The sequence below is a fragment of the Megalops cyprinoides genome, chromosome 13 (assembly GCF_013368585.1).
Source record: "Megalops cyprinoides isolate fMegCyp1 chromosome 13, fMegCyp1.pri, whole genome shotgun sequence".
Classification (NCBI taxonomy): Eukaryota; Metazoa; Chordata; class Actinopteri; order Elopiformes; family Megalopidae; genus Megalops; species Megalops cyprinoides.
The window spans coordinates 25,963,283-25,979,082 of NC_050595.1; the positions used below are offsets into that span (position 1 = coordinate 25,963,283).

The following is a 15,800-nucleotide window of genomic DNA, read 5'->3' on the forward strand; positions in this document are numbered from 1 at the left end:
GACTTCACAGGTCAGCCCAAAGACGCCAGGCATGGCCTGTGCTCGAATGGGCTTTTGCATCTGATATTGTCGCATTCCACTTGGCTACATCTGAGTCAAAAGCAAACTCTTTATTCAGCTGCTTCACAGTGTGAATGTCAAACTTGAGAAAGGGATGACTCATGTGGAATAAATCACAAACTGTGTTTATTGTTCACAGCTGTTGACAGCTTCCTAAATGACAGTCCTACTCATAATTCATAATTGCTGCACACAAATAAAACAATTACCAAACCTCCTTGGACTTTCTTTTCAGCAAGTTTATTGCTTTTGAACAGAAATTTGTGAATATTCTTTGAAAGGGAGAGGGTTACCACCAAACAGCTAAATGTTATCCAACACACTTCTGAATATTTGCCTTATGTGTTGCAGATATTACTGTTTATATTTTCTTACTTTTCTGCAGAACTGGCATGAAAGCCTTGAGTAAATGTACATCTTACTACTGTGACATTCACCGAAATACACTCAGAAATAAGTGATCTATAAACACCAACGACTAGTAGTAGAACAGACTGGATGATGGAGAGTGGTGTTCAGAAGGTGTATGTTTGGGGGGGGGGGGGGGGGGGGGGGTGAGATCTCTGACAGTGCAATGAGGGGACATACAGGCCTGGAGCACTAATGAGGTGACTATTCTTCATCACTTTACTAGTCACCTTTTCCTTCTCTGACCGTTTGCCCTTCTTCAGAAGAAAGAGGAGGCAACACATCAGAATCAACCTGCACATTCATGTGTCTAATGATACATTTACATTTATTCATCTGGCAGATACCTAGTGAAGCAAGGTACAATGCTTGCGTGATGGACCCATCCCATATGCTTAACAACTGTTCCTGAACTGAAGGACTTTGCGACTGATTCTGAAACCTGCATGCCATTCATATTCAGCACAGGAGAATAATACGCTTAAAACCCTATACTTTGGGGGGAAGAAAGGCATTCAGCATAGCAGGAATGACCAATGAGACAAAATTAATAGCACTAAAAACACACTGCGCTGAAAGTCATTTTTTTTTAGTTTTGGTGGTCTGTGGATAATCCTCTGACAAACATATCTTTACCTGTTAATTGAAATACATTTTACGACAGGTGACAGTTTGCTGAACAGCATTCTCCATGACAGACGGTAACTAGGTGATGAAATTATTTTGTCTCAGTCTCTCTTATTTAAAGCGTAATCCCGTTACTGCCACTGAAGTTTCTAAAGTTAATTACATTTTCTTCTACTGCTCCCCTAACCCATTTCCTTAACGAGCTCCTGGGAACTTTCCTAAAGGATGGCACTGCCTGCACGCTGCTTGCTGACGTCATTGATCACCTCAAATTTTAGCTTCTTTCTGGGTCGCGCTTCCTGAAATATTAACCACAGTTTTATATCCAAAATGGAGTCACCATGCAAGAATGAATTATACAGTATTCAAGGTACACAGCTTACCAGCTAGCCAGCTATCTACCCATCAGAAAGGTAACGAGCTACGTAATGTGCATACGAAAGCCTGGCTAGCTTGTTAGCTACGTTTCTCACGCCGCGTATACAAATTCTCCGCGGACAATTACTCCTACCTTGCAATTTTGCCACACAAATATCTTTGCCGTGACCAGGAGCAGAGACATTTTTTTCCATTTCGCATGCTTTTCTGTTTATCCGTCAGTGAACTGTTATTTCAATCTCAGATGAGTTGTGAGGTTCCTGAAAAGGAAATTAAAATCCTACGTTTCCGGTCTCCGTATTGTAATGGACATATGCAACAATATGTAAAAGCCTGGAAAAAGTAAACGTGTTCTCTGGTAAAAAAAAAAAAAAAACCAAGCACAGTCAAAGATCCTGTAGCAATTCCCTGTTTTCTTTGGTTCCAGGACAAATAAATTCCCTGTGCAAAACAAACAAATATCCCTCCATGCGAAAATATATTCATATGCGATATTTAATGCTATGTAAATGGCAGCGGCACAGCGATTCCTGTGGACTCCGCTTAAATTAAATGTTTGTGGGTTCTCAACTCAACCACATTTTAATGAATTTAGTAAGGGCACCATTTGCCTTCTGATCAGAATAACTGGACACCAATAATGACTAACTGGAACCAACCTTTTTATTCCGCAGAAATAAGGGATTAGTTTCTCATCAGGCACACTGAGGTCTGATGCTGGCGTCAGTTACTGCATAAATTGGTGATATTGTTATTTAATCTAAAATGATTATGTAAAAGCAGTTTATTCCAATATACTGCGTTAAAAACAAATAGTTCAGCAGCGGTTGTTCTCATTCTGTCACGAAATGGTCTGAATCGATTGTGAAAATGCAATTGTTTAAGGCATTCTAGTATGAAGGGGCAAAGTAATTCAGACAGTTAATATCTGATAAACTAGTGATATCCCTTTAATTAAAAAATGTAATTGCACCACAATAACCGCGCAATTTGCAGGTAATTTTCTCATTTCAATAATTAATGAATAGTAATCTAATCCCTCAGTGAGGTTCAGCAATATGCAGCTGTGAAAAAATACCTTAACTATTTGAAATGCAAAAATTTTTATTTAGCAGTTTCTTTTTACATTCTGAGCATCATATGGGATATTTAAATAAATACATCTCGGGAGGAAAGCAAGTCACTAAACCCCTGAATGACTCTAAGGATAACATATCATAAAAGTGCTCAAATGTGCATATGCATAACGATACATTTCCTCACCTAGTGTTGAAAACATGATTTGCAACATTACCAAAAAAAAATCTAAAAATAACATTTTAAAAACATTTATGAGCGTGTTTTTTTGTCTTAGTCTTACTCTTAAGAAACAACTCAATGTTACCACTCCTTGTTTAGATTTCTTAGTCTGATTTGGCCCATTCTGGCGCTATATACACAGTAAATACCTGGACTCCTGGTGCTCTGAGCAGCATTCATCTGTGATGAATTTTTTTGCTGCAAAAAAATTTACACAACACAGCCACACAGGAGCACTCCGAAAGAATTAAAGAAAAAGAAACAATTGTAAAAGCAGTAATATGCTTGAAATCGTCGTTATATTTGTGGGTTGTTTTGCAACATAAAGTATAATCATCTTCAGTCATGTATCTCATTGATTAACAATTATGGAATACTGTGTATTTCAACATGTGGTTTGCATTTAGATTCAGAAAACATCTTCCAAACAGAAGAAGCTGGTAGTAACATGACTGAAGGGAAATCATATCCAAGCTGTAACAGTGGGGGAAATGAAAAGATAATGAAAAGTTTGTGACTTTGCGACTATTTATTTGAATAAATAATAAAATATATATTTTCTTGAATAAAGAATATTTGGTACATATTACATATGGCATTGAGTGTGTTTTGGCATTTATACAGTGTTAGCAACATTACAGTAGATGTTAGGCACATAGTAAAATCCGTTTTGATTTATGCTGAAGTTCGGTACGAAACCCAGACTAACAACCCCCCTACGAATCACCATTAAATTACAGAGTACTGACAGATAAACCTGCTATTGATTATTGTGTCCTCTGTTGCTAATATGTACAGGGAACCCTGTATATGTGTTATCCACATATGTCATCACGCACAATCACTACTGATTCAAATGATTCTGTAATTCCAAGATTTTCATGGCATGCGAGAATGTTAAGAACAGCTTTGTGATTTAGAAGTAAAAATGTACAGCACTGAATCAAGATTTCTATCATAAGCCTTCCTGCATTACCTGTTTAAATACGCATAGTGTGTACAATAAACGCAGCACAACAATGGCACTGTGACATGGATAACTTGCCACCTGATGATTATAGCACATTTCCATTCTGGGATTTGTTAACTCAACTTTTGAAGGCATTCTGTGTTACTATGTAATGTACACTAATGCTGTGTACTCTGAATGAGCAGTAACAGTAAGGACTCAAGCTAAAGTGGATAGTAACAGTAAAGCCATCTTATGAACAAAAGATGGATTTAATAATGCTCTGAAAAACACCATGGGAATGAAATGTAGTAACAATGAGAGTGAACACATTGCTTTACACAAATCCCCATTTTGCTGGCCTTTCTAAAAAAAAGAGGCTTACAAAACGAGGATTTGTGTAATGCAATACAAAGTAACAATGAAAGCAAACACATTGCTTAACACAAATCCCTATTTTGTTGGCCTTCCTTAAAACCTCCAATGTCACAACTGGTGAACAGGTGATATGCCCACCTCCCCTCCCCCACGTTGCTCTTGCTTTCAAAACCCAGTGCCCACGCCTGCCTCCTTTCCTCCCAGCATTAGAGAGGGGGAACTATAGTCCGGGCACTGCCATGGATACACTAACAGCTGCACTTGCTCTTGTTTTGGTTGGCCTCCTCTGTGATCTTCTCGGAGTTGCCGCCGTGACCGTTGGACCGCAGCGTGCCATCGGGGATCCAGGACTTGTCCACGCAGCGCTCCATCCTCTTCATAATGAGGTCCAGCAGGACCTCCACGGAATGCTCAACGTTCTGCCCGGTCGCCGCACTCGTCTCAAAGTACAGGATTCTGTGGAGAAACGGATCAACCCGCGACAGCACAGCTTTAAAGACGCGTCTGGCTGAAGATTTTTTAATTTGTTTTTGCATATGGTGGAGCACACCCAAAAAAATATCCACTTCTAACATATGACGAGTACTAGCCATTTGTCTGTTTGTCTTCTCATTGACTAGCAAATAGGCAAGTAGATAGCTACTTGTTGACAATGTTATATAGATGCTTTTGTTTGTCTGTACTACACTAAACTTTGCTGATTGGTCTCTCCAAGTTGGCTTCAAATGCCCGCTGCTTTCAACAAAACATATTCCCTGGGTTCACGGAGCCACAGAACCACTCTTCCATCCATCCTCCTACTACACTGCACTTCACTGACAGGCACGAGCTGGGTCATGATGATCCAGATATAACAACTCATTTAATGTTAAACTGCAATCAGATAAGGCCAGATGAGCTTTGGGGATCCCCACCTCCACCAGTTATGCTAAGTATGTGTTTGCCATTTCAACACAAATAGATTTTAGTAATGCATTTTACCATTCTATGGAAGGAATGGTATTGGAAGGAATGGACTGACATCACATTATACCTTGTTTTTGTCTTTTGTCTGTCCCGTTCATTTCTCCACTGAATTTTATACATCATTAAAAAGAAGCTAAATAAAACTTCATTTACACACAACTTCTACTCAGGCCACAGATATTAAATATATTGTTGCGATTATCTTGTTGTGATTATCTTAATTATTCTGAAACCTTGAGACCTATATATCCTTGCAATGGTTTTGGGCCTGAGAAATTTGCAGTTTACATTTGGAAAGTTGTGTGACTAATGTCCAAGGGCAGGACACTTTACATGGATTTGTCAATATTGGCTCAGAGTGCTTCACGTGACACTAAGTTCACCCCGCATCACCTTGGGCAAACACTCTTCCAACTCCTGCCCTTTAAACAAATGTTTCCCAGAGGGCCGTGCAGAATGGTCACCTACCCAAACTTATCTGCCAGGTCGCGCACTTCCTCCTCCTTCACCGCCCTCTGCTCCTCCAGGTCACACTTGTTACCACATAGCACGATATCTGGGCTTTCACAGTACGCATGCATCTGTAGCTGACCTGCATGCAGAAAGAGTATGCCTCAGATTAGCCGTTCTCCTGTTCTGAGGACAAGAAAACAGTCATGCCACCTACAATAATTGCTTGGTAACTGGTAATCTTCCCTGTTATACAGTTCACATTCAATGGGTTTTTAATTACATCTTTTTCTGCTGGGAACCAATGCTACTACAGTTCAGCTTTTGACCACTTAAGCCACCGCTGTGCATACTGAAGAAAACGTGCAGTAATGAATAAACCATTAATTTACAAACGGGTCTGACTCCAAACAGATTCACACAGATAAAACAGACTCACTCATCCAGTTTCTGACGTTGAGGAAACTCTGCTCATTGGTGAGATCGAACAGGAGGAGGAAACCCATCGCGTCTCGAAAAAAAGCTGTCGTCAGGCTTCTGAACCTGAGGAACCACGGAGGAAATCATTCAGCAGAAAAAAGTCAAACCACAAGTGTCATGTATGTGGGACAATTACCTGGTAGTACAATGTTAATATTATGCCACGGAATGCAGTCATAGAAAATGGGAGCTTGCTTACTATTGTCCCTGTGATAAAGTGAAAGGGTGAGGTCCAAAATGTGGCTTTTGCCATTTCTCACCTCTCCTGTCCTGCAGTGTCCCACAGCTGGACGTGAATCTTCTGTCCTCTCCCCGTGTTCCCATCCGGGCCATTGGCTTTGTACAGCTACAGACCAACACACAGACAAGAGACACCTCAGAGAGGACAGTCACTCCACAAACAGGATCGGCATGAGATGAAAATGACAGCAGGTTGACTATGGAGTCCTGAGAGACGAGGAAGACTTCCTGTCTCACTGTGTTTCTCCCTAATGCAAACCCCAGCTGAAGACAATCAGTAATGGGGCCTGTAAACGGCTGGCTTTTGGATACTTTCAATTATCATTTCCCTGGCAATGGACATGTGACTGAATGACTGTAAAGGGTGCTCTTGTTTGATTATGTGGTGTTCTGTGTTTGTTTTTTAGGCGTTTGCTAAACTCAACAATGCATTTGTCGTATTGCAATGCACAGAGAGTTACTGATATCCCCTGAGGTACTCATGTCTCTGTAATGAAATGTATTTTCATTGTACAGTTCACTCTTTCTGCATCACAAAAACTATTACATTATTAAAGAACTATTGTTTAGAAATACAACAGTTGAACACCATGGATCACATTTTTCTGAGAAAGAGAGTTTGGAATTCCAATTTGCTTTACATTTTCCATATCCACTGATTAAAATATTACAATATTACATCACTGGTGCAATTGCTCTCACCTAGTTTCCATGGTCATTCCTGGCCTGATGCTATGGAATGTGAGCTTTCATCAGTGTGGAATGGGGTGAGTAGTAATTTCACAGTCAAGCTATTTCATTTCTGGACAACCTGCATATCTAACAATAACTGCAGGTGACAGAGGAAATCAACTAAGGGAAACTGAATTTATTGACTGCTGATATTAGCAGTGACATCACAGGAGGGAGTGTTAGAACACAGATTACATGACTGGGCATCCAACATTCAGCTGATACTGGTCAGTATTGCAGCGTCTTGAGAAAATGACTGCATGATCACATAAAAAGGAGTGAACCAGTGAAATGTTTTCTGCACAGAGGATATCAGGACTGCTCTGATTACTGTGGCTGATTAACCATGGCTTCAGTGTCTACAGACCTCAGCTGTTCAATGCCATCTAAAGCTGTCCAATCATAATCCCAGAAATGTGGAAATTATTTAATTCATGAAAATAAAAGGTACTTTGAGTGTGACAGAATATCAAAAAATGGGTGGACAAAGCAAGCAATTATATATCTGCCTCATGAAATCCGTTAACTTAAAGCAGCAAATCATCTTCCTTGAGGTAAAGTGTCTACTGACTTCAGACAGCTTCAGACTCGTCTCATATTCCATATACATGTTAAATGTTGATTGCAAGGTATGTTATCTACTGACATTATGTCACAAAACTGCCCAAAATACATTTTACAGTCTTCTACAGTATTCCAAATTCATTCACCAAATGGATCACTTACCACCCTTTTCTCTCTGAAGTCTATGCCCACGGTGGTGATGAACTTATTGTTGAACTTGCCATCTGTGTACTGGTACAGGAAGCTGGTCTTGCCCACCCCAGAATCACCAAGGGCAAGGAATTTGATGAGGTAGTCGTAGTCCCCATCAGACATAGTGAGCACCTATTTCTGACCTGGAAATAACCATAAATAAACCAATATCACAACCCATACTGATTACATCAAATCCTCCGGGGGGTCTTGCAACACAATCACAACAGAGCTTATGGGTTTACTGCCTTAAACACAAACACAGGAGCACAAGGATCAGACCTAATTCAAGCAGCCAATGAGAGAGACGAAATGCAAAATTGGGGAAAAACAACACCTGACAGTTCACAGTTTTTTGTCTTGTGATAGAGACAAGAATCTGTCACTGTGGACTGGTATTCTTTTGTGATACGACTAAACCCTGCTGCCATTGGTCTAAATCACTGCAGCCAGGATACGATAGTTTTTGGTCCCCTGATCTGTGCGCTTATACTTTATGAGAGGAAATGCATGAAAAGGCACCAACGTTTTGCCATTCCTGCGAGAAAATAGAGGTGCACATTCTTCCGTGCCCCCCAATTTTCTGACCTCCTCCATTAAATCATTGACAATTGAGCCATTAGTTTCAAGGTTACCCCTGCTCTCAGGGGTGAAGGTTCTCTTTTTAAACCTGGATTTTAATTTGAATTATTACAAAGGCAGTCTATTTACAGAGGATGAAATTAAAATGACTAACTTCAAAAAAATGTCCATTTCAGGTGGAAGTGGGTAATTAAACATGACAATGAAATTCTCATATCTGCACTGATGCTAGCCTGCATAATTTTATGAGCATGAGTCAGGCAGCTTGTGATGAGGCAGGAGTGTGTGTGTGTGTGTGTGTGTGTGTCTGTCTGTCTGTTTGTCTGTCTGTGGGAAAGAGGGAGCCACTTCCAGACCATCCAAGTAAACAACAATATCTATGAAACATTAATGGAGGAAACAAGCGAAGGCCGATTCCCAGTGAGACAGCATGAAATCCATCATATGACTGCGCTGTGAGAGGCCATTCAGACAAGTCCTGCATTCTTTCCCCATCACCAGTGCTAAAATCCCATCCCGAGCCCTAAGCAGCTTAATGTCTGGAGTGAAATCAAGTTCTGCGATAAACACGGTGTGTGACTGCGGCTGTGTCTCTCCGCTCTGGCCCCCTCGAGAATGCCGCTCAGACGCAGCGGAGAGGAAAGGAGCGCGCTGGCTAGCTTTCAGGTCTATTTACACTGGCGTATCGAGCTCTGCTGAGCATATGTTCGCCTGCTGATGCCATCCAATTAATGTAGTGACCCATAGAGACAGCAGCTCTCTCACTCTGCGCGCTGTGAATACGTACACACATGCTCCGTGTGCGTGTGTGCCCTTTGGTCACATGTCGGTGCTCTTGCCACAGAAACGGAAGGCAAGGCTGAAAAGGAAGGCAAGCATCCCAGCTCTTCCCAGACTTCTGCAGAGAGCCTGCGAAATTAACCCTCCCTTCTTTGACCGTTTGCCCGCGTGATGGTTTCCTTTGGAGGTTGAGGGAGCAGAGGCAGTCTGTTCTGACGAATCAGATTAACAGCAACAAGTGGAGCGAGAGTAGAGCGCATTCTGTAGATGCTTATCGCGCGAAGGCTCTCGCTCATTACCCCGACCGGGGTCTCCGGCCAGCAGGGAACTCACGAGGAGGAACTGCGTGAGAGGGAAAAAAACAACACGCAGTGCCAAAGACTCATAGACGTTTAACAGCAGCCAAGAAGCAGGCAAGCAGGGCCTGACTGAGCAGATATCAGAACGCTATCACACTTCACAGAGCCTTTCACCCCCAGCAAAAAAAACTTTCTCACAGTCAGGTCATCCTTGCCTCCCATCCACACCTAATAACTACCAGACAGTCTCAACAGTGCATGAGGGTTCTACTAAGTATGACAGTTTAGCACATGCAGATGTCACAGGAAAAACACCAACGGCCCCTGTTGCGTTCAAATTGTTTTTAGAAGTCACAGTTTAAACCTTAAACCTAAACTGTTTTTATGGTGAAGGCTGAGCACACCACCCCTCTTAGACACAAAGCATGTTCTCTCCACACTGCTTTGTGTTCACAGCTCCCATCATGGTGACAGCTCTGCTCATGTTCAGGGCTAAACTGCATGCATGCACTGAAGAGCACAATGTTCTGTTCTCGGTTAAGCTTCTTCATACTATTCCTTTGATCGTCTCCAACAGCTCTTAACAAAAAGATTCTTCAGATGTTGTTAAATCACAGGAGGGATTTGCTGCCCCTCTCCAAACCTTCCTCCAGAAACCGTTTTCCTCTAGAAAACGGTCTCGTGCTTCAACTCTCGTCCTGTCTCAACGTCAGCCTTATCTGATCTTTAGGAAGGAAGCGCTAACAGAAACGATGACAGTACAGCCTCAGAAGGTGTTACACAATACCTTGCAGCGATCGTTAGAGGAGGACTACACAAAACCTAAACAGAGACAAAGATTAAGACATTAGCAGGCTACAGGGAACACAGTGTCTGGGGGCATGGGCCCATCACATTGTCTTTTACCATGCTGGAACAAGAAATGTTCCCCGGGATCCCTCAGTTTAATGGAATGGCATGTGTATGAGTTTGAAAGTACTGGAGGGAAAATGAGGCCACGACTCTACACACACTGCAACTTTTACAAAGAGAGTTTAAGCAGGCGAATCTGATGTCATCTCTGATGGTGGAGGATTGATAAAGAATCATAAAGAAGCTGCACACTGTCCCTCACATGCCAACGCCAGCCACACCCCATAACACTGAGCTTGACTTGGAGGCTACAGAAGTCCACTTCTTGTTTGACACAGTATGAATTCATACAACTAGAACATCCAATATCCGATTGCAGGGGCTACAGACTGATGTTGGTGCACTCACTTGTCAGGACTATCCCTGAAGACACACAGCTTAGGACCTAGTGTGAACTTGTTGATTCAGTCTGCAGTAAACCACCTCCCTTTCTAAATATTTAGCAACAGTCCTCCACCCTCTGTGCAGCATGCTAAGCTACAACCCTTGGAACATGCTATACACATCTGCTTAAACAACATCCCCAAAACGAAAGGGGTCTTAAGGCTAAAAATTCAACACTAAATGACCACAGACCAATACTTCATCAGTTCCTTGCCTCCAATAAAAGGAAATAGATATAGCCTGTGGTATTTGGCCACCACAGAATGTTGCCTCCTCTCATTGAAAAGTACGATATGCCTTAAGAGGCATGCATTTATAGTGATGTCCAGTAAATATCCTTTCGGCTGAGAAGCCATATATTGCGCCTTCAAAGAAACACACAAAAATAACTTCAGCAGTTTTGAAGGAAAACACAATCGCCTCTTCACGCAGTGTAACTCAAGCCCTGTGTCTCAAAAGCTAAGCAGCTGGATATGTAGCCTAGAAGCAAGTATGACACGCTGTGGCTCGGACCTTACCCCTCCACGACGGCAGCCTCTCCAGGACTAAGACTGCAGGGAGCTGAGGCAGCCAAGGGAAGCTCAGCTCCTCCTAGAACACTGGCCCCGTCCATAACACACACGCTGGAATTTGTTCAGCTCCACGTATCAGAAGCTGCTGTATAACTACAAGGAGGGCCTGGCATTAAACCCTCATCAACGCCTGGTAATCTCCGCTAAATGTACTTCCAAACAAAATATTTCAAGCCACACAGTTTAAGAAACACATCTGATCCTCTTACCACTTTCATGGCGGTCAAACAACAAGTTTTTATTCCCTCTCATTTTCTTCCATGCAATAATCTGAACAATAGGAGTAAATATTGTTGTTTGGAAAACAGTGCCACAGAAAATTTTAAGAAAGATTTCATTGTCAACATCCATTAATTCCTCAGAACCTAGGAGGAAATTAATTCATCTTAAAGTAGCTTCTATACGTTTTAATTATCTGATTTCTAAACAAAAGCAAACTACCATTCAGCCATTTTTCATCTTATTTGCCCAATACATATTTAGAAAAACAGCAGACTGATTTTTACATTTTGGCAATGTTCCTGGGCTGGTTTGTTTTATCAAATCAGAGAACGGAGGGAACACCAACCCACATTTTGGATGAAATCTGAGCTGTACTGGCACACAGTTGACAGAATTGTTAAAACTTCAGGATCAGAGTCTGATATCGCTCATTCGTCATTGTTGCACCCTGTGCTCCTAATCTGGACCTCAAGATAAACAAACTGGGAGGGAATCCAGGATTAGAAACCTATCCCTGTCCCAGCTGTGCCGGTTTCACACAGGACAGAGCTCCTGTTCCGTTCATACAGATGGCGGACCAGCCAGGAGGACAAAGCCTTTCAACAAACATTCTTGGAGAGGTAGAAAGAAAGTACCCACCCTGGGCAGCTGTCCAACACTAATGGTGAAGGCGGATATGCAGATGACATGAATTTAAACAAACCACAGGAAGCACAGCTCTACCGTGTTACACTGAACCAATGTATTTTATTACTCTTATAGCATATTGATGTAAATATTAAACACCAAATGCCAAACATATGGCAAACAAAAAGTATTTCTTAAAGCATACCTGATAATGTCCCTTTCTGCCCAACATGGAACTGCTACAAAATCAGCAAACATTAAATCACAGTGACATTCACAGTCAAATCAAAATCACTTTTAAACAAAAGTTTTTAAAAAGTTTGATATTTCATACATCAGTATCGAAAGCAGCACTTAGCCTTTTCTAAGCAAATAATCTGACATTAGCTCAGTTCTCTCTCCTTGTGTTCCACAGACTGGGTAGATTTTCTCTTGCTCTGAACTTTGGCACGGGGTCAGAAATGGATATGCAATTATTACAAGCCAGAGGAACAGTATCACATGTAAAAGATTTGCTCCAGCCTCACCCCAATCCCCTAACCCCTCTTCTCTGGAGGAACACCAACAACCAAATCACAACTACCCTGTGAAAGTAGTTGATTAACTGACACAGACTGAGCTTGGCACATAAAATATCCTCATGCTACAACCATCAGCTGTTTCTCATGTGCTTCCTTGGAGGTCAGGTGACCTAAGATTTTTTTTAACAAAGCAGAGGGTCCCGTTAAACAGCCGTGCCTCCCATCATGCCAGTCAACTGTGTGTTCTTTTCAGATTTTCTGGAAAGCATTGTTTAGACACTGGGTCACAGGAGGTGAAAGCAGTGCATTTGATCTAGATTGATCTAGAATTCTGGATTTTATTTTGATCAAATCGAACCATTATTCATGTCTAGAATGTACTGAAGCTTTTCATATTGAAAAAGCAAAGCTGACTAATCTGACTCAGGTGATCTGTTGGTCCTATGAATGTATTCCATAACAATCATATATATCACAAGTTTGAAATGAAAAAAAGACTAATTTGTGTGGTTGTGTCGGTGGGTGGGTGTTTTCACCACATACTGTACCTGAGAACTCTACATTAACCAACAGGAACTTCATTCATCAGGGAGAGGCCCACGAGGTGTAAACGAGGAAAAGCATAAAAAATTCCAAGCCATATGCAGCTGTCTTTTAAGATGATAACAGGTTTTCTGCCGTACACTGCAGTACTAATAGAATTTAATCTGAGATCTGCCCCACTGCCCTAACAACAATATGCTGGCAAACAGCCAAAGATTTGTAACAAGAGTGAAACACAGGTCTCTCAAAGACTGTATGAATTCATCACCTCACCAAAACTCTCTTAACTACTGGTTAAAAGCATGGAATTTCGTCGTTAGCCAACAATAACTTGGTAGATGCAGAATATTACAGTGTGGCGTTTGAATGCTGTCGTTGACATGACATTAAAGCAAAGGAATACACCTGCTAAAACACAAAAAAAGTAGAATATAGTGGAACTTCATGTGCCACGTGAGAGGTACAGGTTGAAAGGCAGCGATAAAAGTCACACAGTACTTTAAGCCATGCTGGCATCAGTCTACTCTCAAAGCCGAATACCACAATAAATTAAGGAGACCCCACAGGAGTCTAAACAGGAAATTCCATTATTTGCTAAATTTATGTGTAGACAATTCCTTTAGTGATGTTGCATTCAAAACGCTGAGTTAACAATGCCAGCACATCTTGACTTTTAACATCGCTTTTAACTGCATGTTGATACCGAGCATTCCCTTCTAGATTATTTACCAAACACTTACATTGGTTAAAAACGAAGTGTTTGTCTCTATCCAGTTTTAAAGACATTGCAGCACGTGCTTTAACATCACCTAAATATCCCAGACTGAGGCGACCACCAGCAATATGCCATCGATTCTAACATTCGACATGAAAGTTTCAGAAGAGATTTCCGATTTCACCAATACCTTCATGGTGTGATAAACGAGTCATGTAGAAGCTATATCTAATGTTTTGTCCCATCACTACATACAGGAAACATAAGAAATACTCACCGCTATCGCCAATTTCAAATGGTTCGTTGATACTTCGGTGATAAAGGGCTACATGCAGCTAGCCAGATAACTAGCAACTTGTTGCTTCACTTCCTTGAGGTTGCGCTTACTATACTGTACTTTCAAAATTTCCCTTTAACCCATGAAGCTATGTAGTGAGCGCTGCGCTCTTTTCAATGTAACATCACTTCCCCTTTTGGTCGAGTCCCTCCTTCTGCACGAGTATTTTGAGCTCAGTGTTCTGCATAGTAGTCGCACATGTAGCAGGCTAGAGATCTCTGTTCAAGATCAGAAAGCTGAAGCACCGCCTTTGCTGCATGGTTGATGTGTCTTAGTACTTCAGGCAGCTATTGTTAAAAGTGTTTTGTAGCTTGGATTAAAAATACGTTTTGTTTATTTATTTTAGAGTGTACCCTATATTTGTGAGATTGAATGAGTGTAGGTTTGCATTTGCACGGTGTACATATTCACAGATGCACACCAACACATTCGGTTCATTGGGAATCTTAATGACACAAGTTAAATGCCACGTACCTACAAGACACACACACACCTTATTATGCAGTAAGCGTTTGGGACACTGCCACCTCGTGGAACTAAAACATTTTACCTTGCTAATTTAAAATAATTTTACATCTTAGACGACAGATTCCACATGAAAGATTTTATTGTATATTTGACTTGTACATAAATCATAATGAACATTTGACAGTCCGATTACAGAAAAATGGACAAACTTTTGATTAAGGCATCTTCAGTGCAGCATTAATCTTGCTCCCCAGACATGTCAGATAAATTACGTGCAGTCCTTAGATGAAAGAAATTGAGAGGTGGCTAACTCCCCTTTACGTCCAGATCTGTTTTGACCTCTAACTTTTCCTGGCTCAGTTGAGCATTTACGTCTTCCTGGTTAGGATGGACCGGACTCTTGTTGGGTGGTTCGAAGATAGGTCTGTAAATATAAACTCCACCAGCAACCCCAAGTAACGTTGCCATGGTGATCTGATTGAAGGGAATTCTTCGGCGAAACATTTTCTTCGCAGGAACCTCACTCGTCAAATCGCGGTCACCGATTCTGTTGGCAAATGTTGTCTTAGATCCAATGCATATTCTTGAGCTACCAAAATAGAAAGTACCGAGTTAGCGAGATCGACATGATGTAACGTTACAGTTACCAGTTGTTAACGTTTTATGAAGATATGTAAGTTAGGTAGCTGTCATGAGAACTAGAGATAAACTAGCTTGCTAGCAAGCAAACAGATATAAAGCACTGATGGCACAGTTAGCTAGCTAACAATCTATCTAGATATCTAGATTAACTGGTATAGGTTGCAATCACTCTTCCAGATAGCCATTCCAACCACTTGCCTTTCCGGGAATTGTGCATATAAGTAAACAGGCTAACACAAGAGACCTATCTGTTACCAATAAAAGAAGAAGCATGTCGGTAGTTAGTTGGCTAACCATACATACCACGATTCCTGTTCACATAATATTTCTGCTCAGTCTAGACACGAAAGGTCATGAAGGAGCTGCCAGGTGGCTACGGTGCGGCAAAGAGGACAGACGTTTCGCATGCCATATTTCTTAAAACATCGATCTTAGCTGAAGTCTTCGTCTACAATAATAGCATCACCGCGTGT

The 15,800-nt window shown here is 41.4% G+C and overlaps 2 protein-coding genes across 3 annotated transcripts; both read right to left on the bottom strand.

Moving 5' to 3' along the window:
• Positions 1 to 2,644: 2,644 nt before the first annotated feature.
• LOC118788034 (ras-related protein Rab-27A-like) lies at positions 2,645 to 14,423 on the bottom strand. 2 transcript variants are annotated; one of them, XM_036543865.1, is made up of 6 exons: positions 14,158 to 14,423; positions 7,694 to 7,866; positions 6,256 to 6,341; positions 5,955 to 6,058; positions 5,534 to 5,657; positions 2,645 to 4,555 (listed from the first exon to the last, which is right to left on the bottom strand). In XM_036543865.1, the coding sequence occupies exons 2-6, from the start codon at positions 7,844 to 7,846 to the stop codon at positions 4,348 to 4,350; spliced, it is 675 nt and encodes a 224-aa protein (XP_036399758.1). In that variant the 5' UTR covers positions 7,847 to 7,866; positions 14,158 to 14,423; the 3' UTR covers positions 2,645 to 4,347. The 2 variants fall into 2 exon arrangements, with proteins under 2 accessions (XP_036399758.1, XP_036399759.1); XM_036543866.1 differs by lacking the exon at positions 14,158 to 14,423 and adding an exon at positions 11,199 to 11,212.
• A 434-nt stretch (positions 14,424 to 14,857) lies between these two features.
• LOC118788577 (protein PIGBOS1) lies at positions 14,858 to 15,725 on the bottom strand. The gene is made up of 2 exons (XM_036544618.1): positions 15,631 to 15,725; positions 14,858 to 15,274 (listed from the first exon to the last, which is right to left on the bottom strand). Exon 2 carries the CDS (start codon positions 15,187 to 15,189, stop codon positions 14,992 to 14,994), a length of 198 nt encoding a protein of 65 aa, XP_036400511.1. The 5' UTR covers positions 15,190 to 15,274; positions 15,631 to 15,725; the 3' UTR covers positions 14,858 to 14,991.
• Between the last annotated feature and the right edge of the window lie 75 nt (positions 15,726 to 15,800).

Excerpts from the sequence above, each read along its gene's own strand:
- LOC118788577 (XM_036544618.1), bottom strand. The coding sequence starts at position 15,189 with ATGTTTCGCCGAAGAATTCCCTTCAATCAGATCACCATGGCAACGTTA.
- LOC118788034 (XM_036543865.1), bottom strand. The coding sequence starts at position 7,846 with ATGTCTGATGGGGACTACGACTACCTCATCAAATTCCTTGCCCTTGGT. Across the intron at positions 6,059-6,255 it reads GACACTGCAGGACAGGAGAG|GTTCAGAAGCCTGACGACAG; the intron begins GTGAGAAATGGC and ends GTGGTTCCTCAG. Across the intron at positions 5,658-5,954 it reads CAACGTCAGAAACTGGATGA|GTCAGCTACAGATGCATGCG; the intron begins GTGAGTCTGTTT and ends TTCTGCATGCAG.